The sequence below is a fragment of the Palaemon carinicauda genome, chromosome 42 (assembly GCF_036898095.1).
Source record: "Palaemon carinicauda isolate YSFRI2023 chromosome 42, ASM3689809v2, whole genome shotgun sequence".
Taxonomy (NCBI): Eukaryota; Metazoa; Arthropoda; class Malacostraca; order Decapoda; family Palaemonidae; genus Palaemon; species Palaemon carinicauda.
This window is the reverse complement of record NC_090766.1, coordinates 32299624-32319404: the sequence shown is the minus strand read 5'-3', so window position 1 is coordinate 32319404 and position 19781 is coordinate 32299624. Positions and strand designations below refer to the sequence as shown.

Genomic DNA, 19781 nt, shown 5'->3' with positions numbered 1-19781 from the left:
TCTTGGATGCTTGCAGACAAGCAGTCTTGGATGCTGCCCACACCAGCCTTCTAGGCGTAGTTGTTGTACGACTGCATCCGCAAGTTTCGTGAAGATCCTTGGGGCTATGTTTAGTCCGAAGGGCATAGCTCTGAAGACATACTTTGTCTTTTGTAACTTGAATCCTAGGTAGGAGGAGAGGGGGCGACTGACTGAAAGGTGCCAGTAAGCATCTGTCAGGTCTATTGAGTCTGTGTACGCCCCTTCCGGTAACAGGGTCTTTATGTGTTGAAGTGTGTACGCCCCTTCCGGTAACAGGGTCTTTATGTGTTGAAGGGTTAGCATCCTGAACTTGTTGTTCTCGATGAACTTGTTGAGTAGCGACAAGTCTAGAATGACTCTGAGTTTGTCCAAATCCTTCTTGGGAACATAGAACAGCCTTCCCTGGAATTTGATGGACTTCGGTTGCCTTACAGTGAACCCTCGTTTATCGCGGTAGATAGGTTCCAGACGCGGCCGCGATAGGTGAAAATCCGCGAAGTAGTAACACCATATTTACCTATTTATTTAACATGTATATTCAGACTTTTAAAACCTTCCCTTGTACGTAGTACTGTTAACAAACTACCCTTTAATGTACAGAACACTTAATGCATGTAATACAGTACCCTAAACTAAAACAGGCACAAATATTAAAGGCGACTTTATATCATGCGTTTCCTAAACACGCCAAAAAGCACGATAAAAAATGGCAACCAATGTTTTGTTTACGTTTATCTCTGATCCTAATGAAGAAACAAACGCATTTACACATCTGTTTATAGGTTAGTTTTTGCATCAATCATATTGATTAGTCAGTACAGTATGTTGATTTGGTTATTACTAATGTTTTACTTAATTTTTCTTAGGACTTCCAAATTAAATTTTTTTCTTTATGACGCCGCCTGAAACGACGGCGTCATAAAGTACGCTCAGTAAACAAACTAAGGAATTTAACCCGCATGATGAAAGTGATAAATAATGATATTACAGTAAAAGCTTTTATAAAATATGTTATTACAAATATTATTTACCGTATCTATACAAAATCATACATACGTAGCAAAGCAGGAAAACAATCTACGAGAGAGAGAGAGAGAGAGAGAGAGAGAGAGAGAGAGAGAGAGAGAGAGAGAGAGAGAGAGAGAGGGAGAGAGAGTTGTTTTACATACGTAAATGTAAATTTTAAACAAAACAAAAATAGCCCCATTTCATATAAAATAGATTACAAATATTTTACTTTATCATATTACAGTAGTCTGTATAATACTGTAAAGTTCAGTACAGTATGTTGTTGTTAAAGTCGTGGCGATGAAATTCTCACGAAACAAAAACACGCCATTTGATTACAACAGCTGATTCATTCTCTCTCTCTCTCTCTCTCTCTCTCTCTCTCTCTCTCTCTCTCTCTCTCTCTCTCTCTCTCTCTCTCTCTCTCTCTCTTCGTGTTATACAATACTTACATTTAGATGAAGAAACTAAAATTAGTTTTCTTAGTGTCAATTAAATACGAAATGAAATAATTAGGCCGAGTCTACATCCATTTCAATCATAGCCAAAAATAGGGCATCCGATTTCATCAGCAAACCACTATTTTTTGGGAAATATCATTTTATTCTAGAAAATTGCCACTCTTTAAATAGTTAATTGCACATTAAGAAAGCGTGTACTTTTGTTTTTAAATTTCGGGTGTGTTTTAAAAATCGAGTATTGTTGACTTTTTTTTTTTTACTTTTGGCTGTGATTAGATCAGCTGTCATCTAGCTGCCGCTCTTGAGTGTGTACGAATACACTAACAAAGTATCATTTATACCATTTCTTAACTTATTCAAACCGTCTACAGTATACAGTTGATATTACATAAGCACCAATGTGTTATAGCCTATCAAATTTTTTTGTTTATTACATTTAAACCCCCCCCCTCTCTCTCTCTCTCTCTCTCTCTCTCTCTCTCTCTCTCTCTCTCTCTCTCTCTCTCTCTCTCTCTCTCTCTCTACCTATCTCTCTCTCTCTCTCTCTCTCTCTCTCTCTCTCTCTCTCTCTCTCTCTCTCTCTGTGGGCTACTTTTCACTACCTCCCATTCCTTACCTCTCTCTATCTCTCTAACAAATGATATCTTTGTTGCTCCTCAAAGTTTCATTTATATTGAAAATCAATCATGATTCAATTTTCCTTACTTTCTCCAATCTCGCACCATCGGTCACATCGCGGTATTTTCGATATTTCCGGAAAATCCGCAATATATGTATAGACATGGGTTATGAAAAAAATCCGCGAAGTGGTGAATCCGCGATGGTCGAACCGCGAAGTAGCGAGGGTTCACTGTATAACCTTTTTGCCCAAGAGTTCAAAGGTATATTCTTCCAGTAAGGGGGTGGATTGTTGGAAGAATTGAGGAAATGAAGGTGGAGATTTGTTCCATTTCCATCCTAGTCCATTCTTGATTAGGCTGTGGGCCCAGGGATCGAAGGTCCAATGATCCTGAAAGTGGAGGAGTCTCCCTCCTACCTGGAGCATCTCATTGCTTGGATGGTCCTGAGGGTTTGCCACCCTGACCACGTCCTCCCCTGCCTCATGAGGGGTTTCTTGAGGAGCCCCGTCTAGATCTTCTTCCTTTCGTGCGAAACGTAGGGGTTTGCCTCTCAAAACATGGGTTGAAAGCTGGTGACTGGGCTACCAGCTGTTGGGTCACCACTTGGAAGGGGGTTTGCGGTTGAGCGACCACTTGGGGCATCATGGTCGTGGGACGTTGTTGTACTGGCCGAGAAGATAGTCTTGGCTTGTTCGTCTTCCTCATAGGTTGGGGACCAGTATCAGGGGAAGATTTTCTCTTCGAAGAAATGCCCCACTTTTGGAGAAGGTTCCTATTCTCCATGGCGGCTTTCTCGACTACTTCCTGGACAACTTCCTTTGGGAAGAGGTCCTTGCCCCAGATACAGGAAGTAATCAGCTTCCTGGGTTCGTGTTTGACCGTTGTATTGGCAAACACAAACTCCCTGCAGGCCCTCCTGTCCTTCACGAAATCGTACAAGTCCTTGACTAGAGTGGCCATGTGCATCTTTGCCAGGAGTGTTGTGCTAGCAACGCCTACACACATCTCCATGCAGTTCTGGAAGGAAAGAGAAGCGGCTAGCCTCTCCTTTGTCTCCTGTTCTCTTCACAGGAGAAAGTCCGATAGATTCGGGAGGTTTTCGCTGAACTGCTCTCCTGCGATGTCCGCATCGAGTTTCGAGACTGAGAAGGTTAGGTGGACCTCCTTCCATTCCTTTTCATCTGTGGGCAAGGCTAGAGACAATGGCCTACACTCCTCTAGCGTAGGGCATGGTTTGCCTGCATCAATAGCTTTTAGCACACTTTAAAGAGCTTTCGAGGAGAAGGGGAAAGCTCTTGAAGAAGGAGCAAGAAAAGTAGGGTGTTTCTTGCTCAGTGCAGAAACTCTAGAGTGGTATAGCCTGCCTTCTTTAGGCTACTCGTCAAGAGAGCCTGTGCATTGTCGTGGTCGAAGACTATGACCTCCTTTGGTTCCGTCTCTTCTTTAGACTCTGGCTCACTCTTTAGCCGGATGAAACACTCCGGGTAAACCGCAAAGTTTGGCCAAAATTCGATGTCGTCCAGGTGGACGGCTCCCATCTTCTCCGAAATGTAGAGTTTACCGTTGGTAATTGGCATGAACTCTGCATACCTCCAAGGATTGGTTTCATAGTAAGGTGGCAGGTCCTTCACTCTGGGTCGCTTGTAAGACCCGTGGGAAGTGACTATCCGAATTGCTTCGCGGAACTCCTTCGTCATTTCCTTCTTCATATCTACGTTTTCCTTACGTAGAGTGTCCATTAGCAGCGTAAAGTGGGCCATAACCGCTTGATCCAGCGAGTCTAATGGAGGGGTAGGAGCCGAAGACTTAGACGGTGCCGGCTGGAATGCCGACACAGACAGAAGGGGGTCCTCCACTTCCGTCGACTCGTGATCCTCGTCTCCTCCAGGTGGTAGGGCCACCTCTTCTTCAGGATCCTCTTGAAGGAGATCCTTTTCCGTGTCCGTGGACACTTCAGACATAATCTCCTGATGGATGTCCATGCTTTGCATAGCTTCATTGATGTCGCCCTCAACTGCGATCAGGACGCAAGGAGGCCCCGATCGTGCCTGGGTTACGATGGCATCAGCTGTTGCCTTCGGGAACAGCATGCTTCTTATCATGTCATTGGGAAGGTACGGTCCCGGAGAGTTCTTCTGGAACCCTCATACCCATTTCCGAAGCTTTTCCCTTGCAGCGTCCCTCGACTCCGTCGACTTGGGATCACCGAAACCCTCGATCATCAAGGCCGAGCAGATGTTGCAGTCCTTGGGGTCCCAATACCTCAATGGTTTGGTTGCGACTGAGCAGGCGACAAGAGACCTGCACATAGTGTGACCACAAAAGTTCTTATTCTTGTGGGTACAGTATTTCACTTTGCATTTTACCTTGGTCTCCTCCTTTCCAGAGGCTGAAGATGCTGGAGAATGCATGATAAATCCTGGTATTAGTAACAAAAACACCCAGAGCAAGCGGGAGATTAATTCGCTACTAACAAAGGAATGGGTAACTATATTGGTCCCTGTAGTAGTGCGGGAAGAGGATCCACCGGGTAACCTTGATGAGGGCTCCCCTTCAATTTCGCCACTCTTCCCCCTCAGAGCGAAAACTCTATGCGGGGTGAAGATTGCCATGTGTCGTATCAAGAAATACGTCCCCTGATATTATGTGATATCCTTATGAAAATTTTTAAGGATACTCACGCCAGGAGTTAGAATTCTGGAGACCTATGGTCAATTCTCTGGGAGTATCACTGTAGCTAAATATCCCTTAGAAAGCTTCCTAAAGGAACCTTCCATCAGGATGACATGGCTTGAGCCCAAAAACAATAATATCACCCACTCCTCTGGAACGTTTCCATCTTGAAGATCTATCTTTCAAACTCTTGCAAGTCTCCAAGTTACACTTATGACCGTACAATAGTTTTTAAACCTTTAATACCAACTCCTAGGCATTCTTCAAGGGTACTTTTAACAAGTATTACTGTATGAAATTTACAGCAACCCTCCAACTTTTATATTTTTGCTTGTATAGAACTGCCTTTTCTTATCCCTCACAGTGATAGCAAGAGATGGATAGATAACAGCTAGCAATACTGTAGTCATTCCTTCTGTACAGCAAGAAGATTTTTATTTGTTTAGTTGATCTGCTTTCTGAGCATTTATTCATAAGTAAAATGAGGTATTGTATATGAAAACATAAACTATTTAAAACCTAAGTTAATTAACTTGCATTATGGAAGAATAAAATCCTTTAGCTTGGTAGTGTAGAAAAGAATAAATTAGTGTTACCACTCACTTTTGAAATAAATAAATTTCTCATGCAAGCATATTAAGAACGTAAGAATGTTCAGACATGTTTAGTGCTTCATCCATGTGTTACATAAATATTGATTGCCTTTGCAGAGCATTCCCTCTAAATCTGAAAGGAAACTTCTTGCCAAGATAGAAAATGCAAAAGACAAAGATGACAGTTTTCAAGTGTTGAAATACCTGAAGAGAATGAAAAGATACTTTGGTTATGTAAGTCACTCAGCATCTACAGTAGTGATCACGGGTGAAGCACAGATCACCGTTTATTTGAATGCGAACACGTCATGTGGTTTGTCGTCTTAATTTCTTGCATATCGTGTTTTGCGTTTTGTATGATTTGTGTTCTGGAGGAGTCTCCAAAATAGTGTTGCACTGTAGTAGTATTTGTTTGAACTTTGTATTGTTTCATGATAGGAAATCCATTTAGATATTCCACTTTTGACTTTTGTAATTCTAGGATGATACGGGAAATGGACCGCCTGTGCCTGGGGATCTTTCTCCGAATGCTTCCTCGGGCAGTTCGGACAAGAAAAATGAAGCCGAGATGAGCTTCACGAGTGCGTTCGTTTCGGCGCTGACCATGATCATTGTGACGGAACTGGGTGACAAAACTTTTTTCATAGCTGCAATAATGGCTATGAATCACCCGCGATTAACGGTCTTTGCGGGGGCGATGACGGCGCTGGCTATTATGCACATCTTGTCATGTAAGGATTGATGGCTTCTTTTTTAATAGATATCTAATATTATTCTGACTTGAAATATCTAGATTTAATTTTTTTTGTATCAATCACAATGGAGTTTCAACTATATTCATAGCACTTACAGTACAGTATATATATCATTCTTCTAATATGGGATTTCGATGTCCACATAATTTTCATATTCATATTAATGTACATATCATTACGTATGAATCTTTTATTATGGAACTTTAAAGTCCACACAATTTTCATATTCTTATTAGTGTGTATGATTCCAACACTAAATACAAACCCTTTCGAGCTTCGTTGTGGATATATTTTTGGCGAAGCTGGGAGACTAGCCATAAAACTTTTAGTGAGGTGTAACTACCACACTGCTAGTTAGCAGGAGGGTGTGGTACGGGGAGTAGTACTAGCTACCCCGCTCAGGCACACCTGTGCTGTCTCATCACTTATGCTTTTGGCTCGGTTGAGAGTGGATGTTCGTCTCTCCACTGCCCAGACTGACTGTCATTATTGACTTATCCTTTTGCTCTATTTAGGTTGTGAGTGTATCTTCTTCAGGTTGTCATGGGGTTTTGTCCTGGACCTGAAGAGCGCAAATGTGGTACCTTTATGTCTGCGGTCGAGTGGGGGAGATTTGGCAGATGGCGCAAGAAATCTGAGGGATTCTTCTCCTCCAGGGTCATCCTTGAAGTCAAAGAAACCTTGTCCTTCTTCTTCCACCCCTCTATCTCTTCCCAAAGCCCCTTCTTGCTCTGTCTCCTCAGGGGATTGATTGAGTAGGAGTATTGACCCTCTAACCCCAGGACAACCCTTAGGTTTGAAGGACGTTGCCGCTTCCCCAGGCGAAGCGGCGCTGCCCTTCTCTGTTGGTGGCTTGTTACAGATTTGACCTTCCCTTGGTGATGCTGGTCTTCCATTGAAAGAAGGCCTGTTCAAGCTGTTGCAGTTGAGAGCAAAGAGGAAGTGCCCACTGGCCTCCTCAGAGGTGGACGTGGATCTTCCTCCAAAGGCCTCCAAAGGTTTTGTTACAGAGGAGTTCCCTGCTTCTGTGTCCAGCGCTGTTTTTCCAGACCCAAGTTCTACGACTTCACCCGCCACAGTCCCAGCTGCTGATGACAGCGCTTTCCCTTGTTTTGAGTTCGCTCAGCCTGCACGGTAGGAGGCAAAGTCCAAGGCATGAATTTCCCCATATTTTCAATGAAAAGTTTCCTCTTAATGAGAGAATGCCTTGATGAAGTCATCGTGCTTCAACGGGTAATATTGTTTCCATGTTAAAGCATTGTGATGGGCAAGAGGGCTCTTATTCTGTTTCTCGTTCCCAATATTACTCCGACCTCATCCTAATTTTATAAACTTTCTTTTGTCTTGCTTTCCTAACTCCAAATGATATTTCCCTTATCTTTCCTCATTCTTTTTACTGTATACCTTCATACTTTGTATATACTGTGTATTTGTAATGCTCTTCTCCCATTATTTTAACGGTTTACCTTCATATTTTGTATATACTGTGCATCGTACTTCAATGGCCATGAAGAATCATAGTCATGGATACAGTAAATCCTCTTGATTAGACATTTCAACATCAGAAATTTCAAAGATGAGAACCTGTGTCCAGTGAATACATTTGAATGTCAACAAATTAATAAACTTCTTTTAAAAGCATTATGTTAGGTCTTTTAAAAGCATTATATTATGTATAAATCACTATAGTTAAGAAAATCAACCAACTGAAAACAATAGAGAGTAAGAGTGAGTTGGGTTATTGAGATGAATAATCTAGATTTATTATCTTGTACTTGACATTTCAAATTAGGAACTCAGCTCATTCTTATGTAGGGAATATTCATATAAGGCAACAGTTAGTATTCTCAAACCTAAAGCTTTTGCTTTTTGAAATTATTGTTATTACATTCTAGATAAACACTTGCTGAGTTATAGATCACTAACAATTTTTCTAGTAATGACTCTTCATATCTCAGTTCAGATCTGGATTGTAACTAATTGAAGATTTTATTGGAAATCTCTTATGTATTTCTGTGTTCTTGTGCAGATCTTTTTCTTTTAATTGGTTACGTTTCTACCTGGTGATCACCAGACGGTGGTTCGAGTCCCACTCAAACTCTTTAGTTCCTTTAGTGTCTGCAACCTTACCATTGTGAGCTGAGGATTGGGGTTTTGGGCTTATAGGTCTATCTGCTGTGTCATTAGCAGCCATTGCATGGCCCTCCCTGGTCTTTGCTTGGGTGGAGAGGGGGCTTGGGGACTGATCATATGGTATATTGTTAGTCTTTAGGGCATTGTACTGCAAGCTAGGGCAATGTCACTGTCACATGTCTCTGCCATTGATGAATTGTCATTTTGCTAATCACATATTAGTAAGTGTGGAGAATTTTACTATTTTTCAAGTAATTTTTGTAGGTTTGTGTTGGTGTATCAGAAGTATATATCTTTCATATCTTTTGCAGCAATGTTTGGTTACGTCATTACGTGGATCCCTCGTGTTTATACTTTCTATGCTTCGAGCGTTCTTTTTGCCATTTTTGGCCTCAAGATGCTTCGCGAAGGATGGAACATGAAGCCTGAAGAAGGACAGGAAGAATTTGAAGAGGTCCAGTCAGATCTAAGACGAAGAGAGGATGACGTGAGTACTTTTTGTAGTCTCAAAGAAATAGTCTGTGACAGTAGTAGGATTTTATTACCCTTCAGCCGTAGTATTTTTAGTTGATCATTTTTTTTTCTATCACCCACTTTTTTGTTTATTTCAAGCCTTTCAACCTGTAGGAATTTGTCTCCTAAAGTATTGAGTATGATACCAGTGTTTTTTAGTTTCCTTAGTGTACATACATTTGCAGTTCTGTAGAGCATTGTAGACTTATGGGAATTGTTGAAAATTGGAGTTTTGGAGCCAGGTAATTACAGTATAAAAGAGTTTGACAGACAAGTAGGAAGAAAACAAAGGGAACAAATGATGAAGTAGAAATAGGAAGGCTCTGCAGTTAAAGGCCTAAGATAAGTGCTTTTGCCATCTACAGAGCACAGGATACTGCACATGATACCAAAAGTAGTGAACACCCTCCACCCTACAGGCATGATATTCAATTAATTAGTATGTAATTATTTTCAGCTTTCAACTACTGTAATCTGGGAAATACAGAGAAATCTGTATATTGAAACTTTTTGATCGGCATGTTTTGAATATATGTCTACTACTATATTGATGTGTATACAGTACTATAATTTGAAGATTTTCACTATGGGTCGTCTTTAGTGGTTTCATGCATCGCCTTTTAGTTATAATCACGGCATTGCTACCTTACTATATTTTGTATTTAAATTGTATGGATAAGTCAAGAATCTGTGGCGTATATGAGAAAGCTTACTCAGGTAGTACAGGAGAGGACAGTTTAAGCACAGTGTGTTACATGGCAATTTTAAGAAAAGATTGTTCAAATATTAATTTAATTTGCAGCAGTTTGGAAAATATCCCACTAATTTTAATACACCTGTATTTTGCTAGCTTTGAAAATTTTATTTATTTCTATAAACTTCCCTGATGTTCATATTGCTCTCTCGAAACTGACTCAATTTCGGTGTCACCCTTAAAAACTAAAAATTCTCTAGTGTCTTCCCTTCAATAGCCCGTGTGTTGCCCACCGAGGTAACATTTAGTGGTTAATGGTAACCCAATACAGTCTCTCACATCCTAAAAAGATTTTGGAAACCGTAGCTTACTATTTTTGCAGGGTTCACCTAAAGTAACATATCACCTCAGTCAGGTTTCTCAAAATAGCAGAGAATTGAAGTAGAAAATTCGGCTAGGTGTTTACAGGGTTATTTGGAGTCTGCTGCAATGAACTGAGTGTTTCTTTTGTGGGTTTTTAAGTTATTACCTCCGCCAACGAAGTTGGAAGGGGTTTATGTTTTCGCTCTGTTTGTGAACAACTTCCTGGCCACTATTTTAATCATTAGAGTGATGAAACTTGCAAGGATTAACTGTTATGTAAAAAAAAAAAAAAAAGGAAATGATTAAATTTTGGAAGGGCTAGGTCACGGTCAAGCAAAATGTCCAATCCACGTAATCAGCCATAAGTTTGTACATCGTTTTCACAGAGATTTCAAACTTGGTTCATATTTGAGTGTACGAAAATCCACGCTGATTAGTACATGTTAAAGTCAAGGTCAAGAAATAAGCTGTCGCTGCAGAGGTCTGCGCTCTACTGAGTGCCCTTCTAATTTAACTATTGATTATGGTGTCTTCTGGAATTGCTATGTACTGTATGTCTTTGAGACTAGTGTTCTCTATAGTGAAGGGGTTAGGTTGTTTTGAGAAAGGTTACTACTTTTCCTATTTGCTGTAGTTAATAGCTGACGTTTAAGACAAGATTTGATTATATTGTATTAGTGAACAGCATCATGATGCTGGTGTCCTTTATCGGCCTCAAAGAGAGTGCTTTTGGTTTACCAGTCTAAGGCCTCTGTAGTCAAAGTGACCGAGGAGGTTGTAGTGTAACCTCTTCTGAGAGCAGTGCATTCCAAACCCTTACATGCTATATCAAACTGCATGGAGACTCTTATCTGTATCCTCAGAGGCAAGGAGTTTTTTCCAGGCCCTAGAATCTGTCAATTTTAAGTTTCAAACAGTTTACAGTTAAGATTGTCAGGTCAATGCAATTTTCTTTTAAGACTAGAGATTCTATCTTTCTTTCTTTCGTGATCCACCTCCATCACTGTGTGTGTGTGTGTGTGTGTGTGTGAGTCAAATGTTCATGAAAATGAATTGAAGTTTTATATTAGAATTATCAGGTTTATATAAATGCCCACTCTCCTCCCCACAGACTAATGAGGTCAAGAAGTTAGGATATGAGTTTCAACATCAAGACTGAATTAGATTGACCTTAATCACCAGATGTCACCTTGTTAAGCAAGTGGCATGCCCTCTTGAAGCAAAGTAAACAAAAGAAAACTTTGTTTTTTGGGGTAACCTCTATATTGAGTCGGCTTTGGGGACAGAGCAGTTTGAACATCAGGCGAGTATAGAAATAATGAATTTTATCAAAATTCAAATTTATTATCTTGCCATGTCAATGGACACTCACCTTATGTGAATTATGTGGATTAGTATGGTTATTGAAGAATATGGCATATGGTTTATTATAGCATTTACTTATGCTTGTATGCAAAATTCAGTGTAGATTTTACAGTGTTGCATTCATAACTAAATATATGAGTATCTTATATACAAGATTTTCCGACAGCTCATTGATATACACCATTAGCTTCTGATTTATGATGCTTATGGTTTTTTTAAGAAATTTCAGTATTTATTTTTGTGTGGCCTATAAACCGGTATTTATGCTGCCCTTGTTACCTGGTATCCTTTAGGTATTAATGTACAGTATTGTACAGTATACAGTATTCACCCTCTTTACTCTGGTTTGACATACATTGGTTCCAACTGTACGTCACAAAAATAAAATCCACTTTAAACATTTTTGCCCGACTTTACATCGATCTCTGTGTCATCCGTTAATACTACATAGTATTCTAGAAATTTTATTCCAGCTATGACCAAAGTGGAATGATCCTCCTAATCAGGCAGGTGAATCAGTGGAACTTTAAAAGTTTAAACATGCAGTTAATGTTTTTTTTAAGTTGAACAGGCAGACAAGAAACTCTTTATAGTTTATATGTGAAAGATTATTTTAATGTTGTTATTGTTGCTCAAATATTTTGTGTTAATTGATCATTACTTCGCTTTTATTTTATTTCATTTCCTCACTGAGCTATTTTTTCCTGTTGGAACCCTTCGGCTTATAGCATCCTGCTTTCCCAACTAGGACTGAAGCTGACCTAGTAATAAGAATAGTAATAATAAAAGGTCAAGTAACATAGTCAAGATAGGGAATAGCCACAGCTAAGGAATTAAGGCACAGTTTAGTCTTAAGAAAAATTAATACCAATATATCAAAAGCAATTATATAGAGAAGATACAGTCACTACATTGAGCATTTTGAGAATTGTTGACTTTTGAGTGGCAAGAGGCATTCCAAATAGAGCAGAAATCCAAACAGTGACTTTTAAGCTAGAAAAAAAAAAAAAAACCTTGAAACTTTAGTACATACATACATATACCAAGGCACTTCCCCCAATTTTGTGGGGTAGCTGGCATCAATAATGAAACAAAACAAAAAAGGGGACCTCTACTCTCTACGTTCCTACAGCCTGACAAGGGACTCAACTGAGTTCAGCTGGTACTGCTAGGGTGCCACAGCCCACCCTCCCACATTATCCACCACAGATGAAGTTTCATTATGCTGAATCCCCTACTGCTGCTACCTCCGCGGTCATCTAAGGCATCGGAGGCAGCAGCAGGGCCTACCGGAACTGCGTCACAATCGCTCGCCATTCATTCCTATTTCTAGCACGCTCTCTTGCCTCTCTCACATCTATCCTCCTATCACCCAGAGCTTTCTTCACTCCATCCATCCACCCAAACCTTGGCCTTCCTCTTGTACTTCTCCCATCAACTCTTGCATTCATCACCTTCTTTAGCAGACAACCATTTTCCATTCTCTCAACATGGCCAAACCACCTCAACACATTCATATCCACTCTAGCCGCTAACTCATTTCTTACACCCGTTCTCACTCTCACGACTTCGTTCCTAACCCTATCTACTCGAGATACACCAGCCATACTCCTTAGACACTTCATCTCAAACACATTCAATTTCTCTCCATCACTTTCATTCCCCACAACTCCGATCCATACATCACAGTTGGTACAATCACTTTCTCATACAGAACTCTTTTTACATTCATGCCCAACCCTCTATTTTTTACTACTCCCTTAACTGCCCCCAACACTTTGCAACCTTCATTCACTCTTTGACGTACATCTGCTTCCACTCCACCATTTGCTGCAACAACAGACCCCAAGTACTTAAACTGATCCACTTCCTCAAGTAACTCTCCATTCAACATGACATTCAACCTTGCACCACCTTCCCTTCTCGTACATCTCATAACCTTACTCTTACCAACATTAACTCTCAACTTCCTTCTCTCACACACTTTTCCAAATTCTGTCACTAATCGGCTAAGCTTCTCTTCTGTGTCTGCAACCAGTACAGTATCATCCGCAAACAACAACTGATTTACCTCCCATTCATGGTCATTCTCGTCTACCAGTTTTAATCCTCGTCCAAACACTCGAGCATTCACCTCTCTCACCACTCCATCAACATACAAGTTAAACAACCACGGCGACATCACACATCCCTTTCTCAGCCCCACTCTCACCGGAAACCAATCACTCACTTCATTTCCTATCCTAACACATGCTTTACTACCGTTGTAGAGACTTTTCACTGCTTACAACAACCTTCCACCAACTCCATATAACCTCATCACATTCCACATTGCTTCCCTATCAACTCTATCATACGCTTTCTTCAGATCCATAAGCACAACATACACCTCCATACCTTTTGCTAAATATTTCTCGCATATCTGCCTCACTGTAAAAATCTTATTCATACAACCCCTACCTCTTCTAAAACCACTCTGTACTTCTAAGATTCCATTTTTTGTTTTATCCTTAATCCTATTAATCATTACTCTACCATACACTCACTTTTCCAACTACACTTAACAAACTAATACCTCTTGAATTACAACACTCATGCACATCTCCCTTACCCTTATATAGTGGTACAATACATGCACAAACCCCATCTACTGGTACCATTGACAACGCAAAACACATATTAAACAATCTCACCAACCATTCAAGTACAGTCACACCCCCTTCCTTCAACATCTCAGCTCTCACACCATCCATACCAGACGCTTTTCCTACTCTCGTTTCATCTAGTGCTCTCCTCACTTCATCTATTGTAATCTCTCTCTCATTCTCATCTCCCATCACCAGCACCTCAACACCTGCAACAGCAATTATATCTGCCTCCCTATTATCCTCAACATTCAGTAAACTTTCAAAATATTCCGCCTATCTTTTCCTTGCCTCCTCTCCTTTTAACAACCTCCCATTTCCATCTTTCACTGTCTCTTCAATTCTTGAGCCAGCCTTCCTTACTCTCTTCACTTCTTTCCAAAACTTCTTCTTATTCTCTTCATATGAATGACCCAATCCCTGACCCCACCTCAGGTCAGCTGTCCTCTTTGCCTCACGTACCTTGCGCTTTACTTCCACATTTTTCTCTTTATATTTTTCATACTTCTCTACACTATTACTCTGCAGCCATTCTTCAAAAGCCCTCTTTTTTTCTTCCACTTTTACCTTCATTCCATCATTCACTGCCCTTCCTCATGCTGCCTCCAACAACCTTCTTGCCACACACATCACTTGCAATTCCAACAAAATTTTCTTTTACTAACTTCCACTCCTCTAAATTGCCAGTTTCTCTTACTTTCACTTTGTCATATGTCATTTTCAACCTTTCGTGATATTTACTTTTTACCCCCGGTTTTATTAGCTCTTCAACCCTCACTAGCTCCCTTTTACATTCATCTACTCTATTCCCCCACTCTTTTGCTACAACTAATTTTTCTTCCAAAAAATGATCAGACATACCGTTAGCCATACCCCTAAACACGTGCACGTCTTTCAATCTTCTAAACATTCTTTTAGTTATCAACACAATCCATTAATGCCCTTTCTACTACTCTTCCATTTGCCACTCTTACCCATGTATACTTATTTTTATCTTTCTTTTTGAAAAAGCTATTACTTATCACCATCTCTTGCTCAACACACATATCCACCAGTCTCTCACCTCTCTCATTTTCACCTGGTACGCCATACTTCCCAATGACACCTTCTACCTCTCCAGCGCCCACTCTAACATTTAAATCATCCATGACAACTCCATAATTCCTTCTACCCAGTCCTTCTACACACCTAGTTAATTCATTCCAGAACTCATTCCGCTCTTCTTCACTTTTCTCACTACCTGGCCCATATGCACTGACAAACGCCCAACATTCCCTTGCCAACCTAACCCTTACCCACATTAACCTAGATGATATCTCCTTCCATTCCACTACTTTACCTGTCATCCATTCACTCAGCAACAAAGCCACATCCCCTCTCGCTCTTCCCCCTTCAATTCCAGACACACTACCAGACATTTCACCAAACATCACTTCACCCTTTCCTTTTATCTTCATCTCACACAAGGCCAATACATCCATCCTTCTATTCCTAAACATACTTCCAATTTCACATCTTTTACTCTCTATCGTACTAGATCCACGCACGTTCAAACATCCCAAAACTAGAGTGCGGGGAGCAGTCACTCTCCCCCCAGCTCCATCTCCTTGTTAATGTCTCACAGGATGTAGATACAGGAGAGGGGGTTCCCAGCCCCCTCGTCCCGTCCCTTTTAGTCGCCTCTTACGACACGCAGGGATAACGTTGGCGCCATTCTAATTTTTATATGCCCCCGCATATAAAAATAAAAAACTTACCCACTGGTTATATAGGAATGGCTAAAGTCCCTGACGCTCCGGCAGAACTATTCAAAACTCGCGGCTAACGCAGATATGCCAGGTGTACACTAGCTCCCTGGTGGACTACAGGTAGAACTACTCCAACTTAATCAGATTTTCTTCCGGCCATACTGCCCAAAACTTTGAGAATTCACTCACTATTTACATTCAATTGGATGGTTTATTTGGTGATGTACTCTGTCTTATTGTTTATGGCTTTCGCTTTAGTGATTTCTTTTTCAAATTTTCTTGAAATTTTTATCATTTTGGGGTTATTTTGACCTTTGTTACTGATTAATTTTCTCTCGTCACTTTTCAATATGGCCGACCCCTCCCCTGTATATAGGAAGTGTAGTAAGGGTTGTCAGACTAGCCTTCCTGAAGGTTCTGTTGATCCGCACAGAATTTGTGTTAAATGTAGGGGAAAATCGTGTGCTTATGGGGATCGGTGTGAAGAATGTTCTTCGTTAACGGAAAATCAGTGGGTAGCTTATGAGCGTTATACTCAGAAATTAGAGAGAGATAGGATTAGACGTAGTTCTTCCCGTTCTGTGGATTTATCTGGGTCTGATGTCATTAATCCTATTTCTTCCCCCGTAGTGGTAGATCAAGAGCCTAAAGAACCCACGATGAGGGAGATGTTGTCCACATTTCAAGCTCTTGGTGTGAGGGTTGAATCTTTAGCGGCGGACAAAAAACAAATTGTCAGAAATTAATTTACTTAAAGGTGGTCGTACTAGTAATCAATCAAGTATTGAAAGTTCGACGAATGTGTTAAGTGTTGTGGAGGGCGCGCCTGCGCGATCCTGTCTTTCACCTGGCCTAAGACCTCTGTCAAGCTCCCGGAAGGGGAGAAGTTATGTCTAAGGGCAAAAGGGAACGAGAGGCTTCATCAATCGCATAGACGTTCCCTCGAGTGACCCTGCTAACATAGCTCAGGTCGCTCACCCTCACCATAGAAAAAGTGAGGTTAGTGCTTTGCCCCCATCTTCAGATGAAGGGTCACGTGACGATAAGTGCCGTAAAGCCTCTAGACCGATTAAGAGGAAAGTTTAGTCAGTTGAACAGCGGCACGTTTCCTCCCCGCAACAGCCAGGCTGTAGTCATTGGGAGACACCTGAACGTTTTCGGTCACTTGACGAGTGTTCGCCTGTGAAGCGCTCGAATGTGGGTTCCGATGGTGATAGAGTAATTGATTCAGATGCGGAGTTAATATCTGGTTCGGGTGTGACGGTTCATGCTCCGCCTCTCCCTTCGGACCGGTAATCTTCTCCCGATAGGGGTGAACGATTGGAGAGCGATGAAGAGGGCGAATTCGCTATAGAAAAGGCTGCACAATTATCTCCTCAAGGTGATCCAAAGTGGTCTATGTTGTTGGACATGAAACAGCAGCTCTCGTCGATGATGCAGTCTTATCGACCGGCTGTTGGCAGTGCGGCTGGGCGTCAGTCTTCGGTGGTAGACCCGTTGTCGCACAGGCGGCCTGTTGTCTCTGGGACTGACATGATATCACACAGGCGGTCTCTCAGCTTCACTGCTCAGCAGCAGGTTGAGGTAGATTTGTCTCGGCAAAGCTCTATTTCACAACAGCTATTAAAAGAGCATACAGCCGATTGTCAGTCCAAGCGTGATGACGTTCGCTAAATGGCGGAATGAAGCACGAAGCGGCAGGATGGGAGCAGGCGCGAGGCGGAGCGTCAGCGGCAGCAGCAAGCGGAGCCTGAGCGGCAGCGTGACGAAGTTCGGAAGTTAATTGATGAAGGCGCGGAGTGTCAGCGGCAGCACCAGGCAGGCGCCAAGCGTCAGTCTGACGACCCACGCCAGTCGAGTCATGAATGGGCAAAGCGCCAGCGCGAGTATCGCGTGAGCGCGGCGCGTCAGGACACCGCGGAGCGCGAGCGCGAGCATCGCGTGAGTGCGGCGCGCCAGGACGCCGCGGAGCGTCAGCGCAAGTATCGGGTCAGCGTGGCGTGCCAGGACGCCGCGGAGCATCAGCGCGAGCATCAGCGCGAGCATCGCGTGAGCGTGGCGCGCCAGGACGCTGCGGAGTGGCAGCGCCAGCTAGATTTTTCCTATTGTAAAATCAATCGTGACAGCAAACGCAATGCGAATGGCTGTCAATTAGATGCGGTTATGGAACAACGCAAGCGCGCCCATGTTGCCACTGATGCGCCTGCACAGGAAGTTCAACGTTTGGATCAAAGCACAGCCCCATTCTCTGATTTGTTGGAAGAAGATCCGGATGAGGTTCTCTCTCACGAGGAATAATTGGAGGATATCTCGGAGGGAGAAGAAGAGAGACCACCTCAACATTCGGTTGACTTCAAAAAGCTATCGCTAGTCTTCTCGGAATTATTTCCAGACAATTTTACACCAGTTGCTCCGCGATATCCCCCTTCTGAGTTTACCTTAGGCAAAGCAGCAAAGACATCCTTTTATACAAAAATGGTGCTTTCCCGCTCTTCTAAGAGAGCATTGAAATTAATGGGAGCATGGATGGATTCAAGAAAAGCTCTGGGCAAGGCATGCTTTGCTTTTCCACCAGCCAAGTTAGCTTCTAAGTCGAACGTTTGGTATGAGACGGGGGAGGTCTTGGGTTTGGGAGTTCCGGCGTCTGCGCAAGGAGACTTCTCAAAACTGGTGGACTCTTCCCGTCACCTGGTCATGAGGAAGACTAAAGTGTGGTGGTCAATGTCGGAATTTGACCATCTCTTGAAAGGATTGTTCAGGGTTTTTGAGGTATTTAATTTGCTTGACTGGTCACTGGGAGCCTTAAGCAGAAAAGTAACCGAAATGAAGGACACGAACACAAGTAATCTTATCCAACTTATGCCTTGGTTGGACAGGGCAGTTAGGGATGGTTCTAACGAGCTGGCTGCTTTGTTTACTGCAGGTGTTATATAGAAGAGAGCTTGTGTTCCTTCCTCTCTGCGGGGGTCACTCCATGTCAGAGATCGGAGTTGCTTTTTGCGCCCATGTCTTCGGCTCTTTTTCCGCAGGACTTAGTTAAGGAAGTGGCTGCAAATTTGACTCAGAAGGCTACTCAGGATTTGGTTACTAAAACACCCAGTAAGGTTTTGCCTACGTCCTTCTCTTCTTGTAGAACTAAGAAGGGGACATCATATTCTCATTCTGCTCAGCCCTTTCGAGGCAAACCTGCAGGGAGAAGTAATTTCAAACCGGAGGCAAGGAAGTCAAAGAAAAGAAGAGCCAAGCCCAGTCGAGGCAGGGTCTGACTGCTCTCCCCTTCAAGCAGCAGTGGGAGCCAGGCTAAACAACTTCTGGTAGGCCTGGCAGAAGAAGGGAGCGGACCCTTGGTCCATAAGTCTTCTAAAGGAAGGATACAAGATTCCGTTCGTATCAAAACCTCCTTTAGCCGCAGATCCTGTGGATCTTTCGCCCACTTACAAGAGAGAACCGAAGAGGCAGGCCATGCACCTTCAGGTGTCGCTTCTGCTCGAAAAGAGAGCGATAGAAAGGCTGCGGAACTTGGAGTCTCCAGGGTTTTACAACCGCTTTTTCCTAGTCCCCAAGAGTTCAGGGGAATGGAGACTGGTTCTGGATGTGAGCACCCTCAACCGTTACGTCCTGAACTCGAAATTCACCATGGAGACTCAGAAGACTGTGCTGGCAGCAGTGAGGAAAGGCGACTGGATGGTAACATTGTACCTCCAGGACGCTTATTTCCATGTTCCGATACATCCAAGCTGCAGACATTATCTGAGGTTCGTATACAGGAAGGACGTCTTCCATTTCGAGCCCTATGTTTCGGCCTCTGCACAGCTCCTCTGATTTTCACAAAACTAATGATGAATGTGGCGAGCATGCTGCACTCGAGAGGCATCAGAGCCTCCCTGTGCTTGGACGATTGGTTGATAAGAGCTCTTTCGGTCGATCGCTGTTTGAAGGACCTTCAGTTGACTCTGGATTTGTCAAAAATTGGGACTCGTAGTGAGTTCAAAGAAGTCACAGCTGACTCCATCCCAGAAGATCCTTTATTTGGGGATGGAAATTCGGAGTCAGGATTTTCAGGCTTTTCCGTCACCTGCAAGAGTTCAGTCAGCACTTCTAAGGCTGGAGGCCTTTATGGAGAAGAAAGTCACTTCAGTAAGAGAATGGATGAGTCTTCTGGGAACCCTCTCGTCTCTAGAAAAGTTTG

General features: G+C 42.4%; 1 protein-coding gene across 6 annotated transcripts in view; it reads left to right on the top strand.

Moving 5' to 3' along the window:
- The window catches only part of LOC137632901 (putative divalent cation/proton antiporter TMEM165), a 142138-nt gene that overhangs the window by 65761 nt on the left and 56596 nt on the right, over window positions 1-19781 (top strand). For 3 of the 6 annotated variants that reach the window (XM_068364997.1, XM_068364995.1, XM_068364996.1), the window contains exons 3-5: window positions 5494-5610; window positions 5858-6107; window positions 8576-8751. In XM_068364997.1, coding sequence (XP_068221098.1) covers window positions 5494-5610; window positions 5858-6107; window positions 8576-8751 — 543 coding nt within the window. The remainder of the gene's footprint in view (window positions 1-5493; window positions 5611-5857; window positions 6108-8575; window positions 8752-19781) is intronic. The other 3 variants (XM_068365000.1, XM_068364998.1, XM_068364999.1) reach the window with 1 other exon arrangement.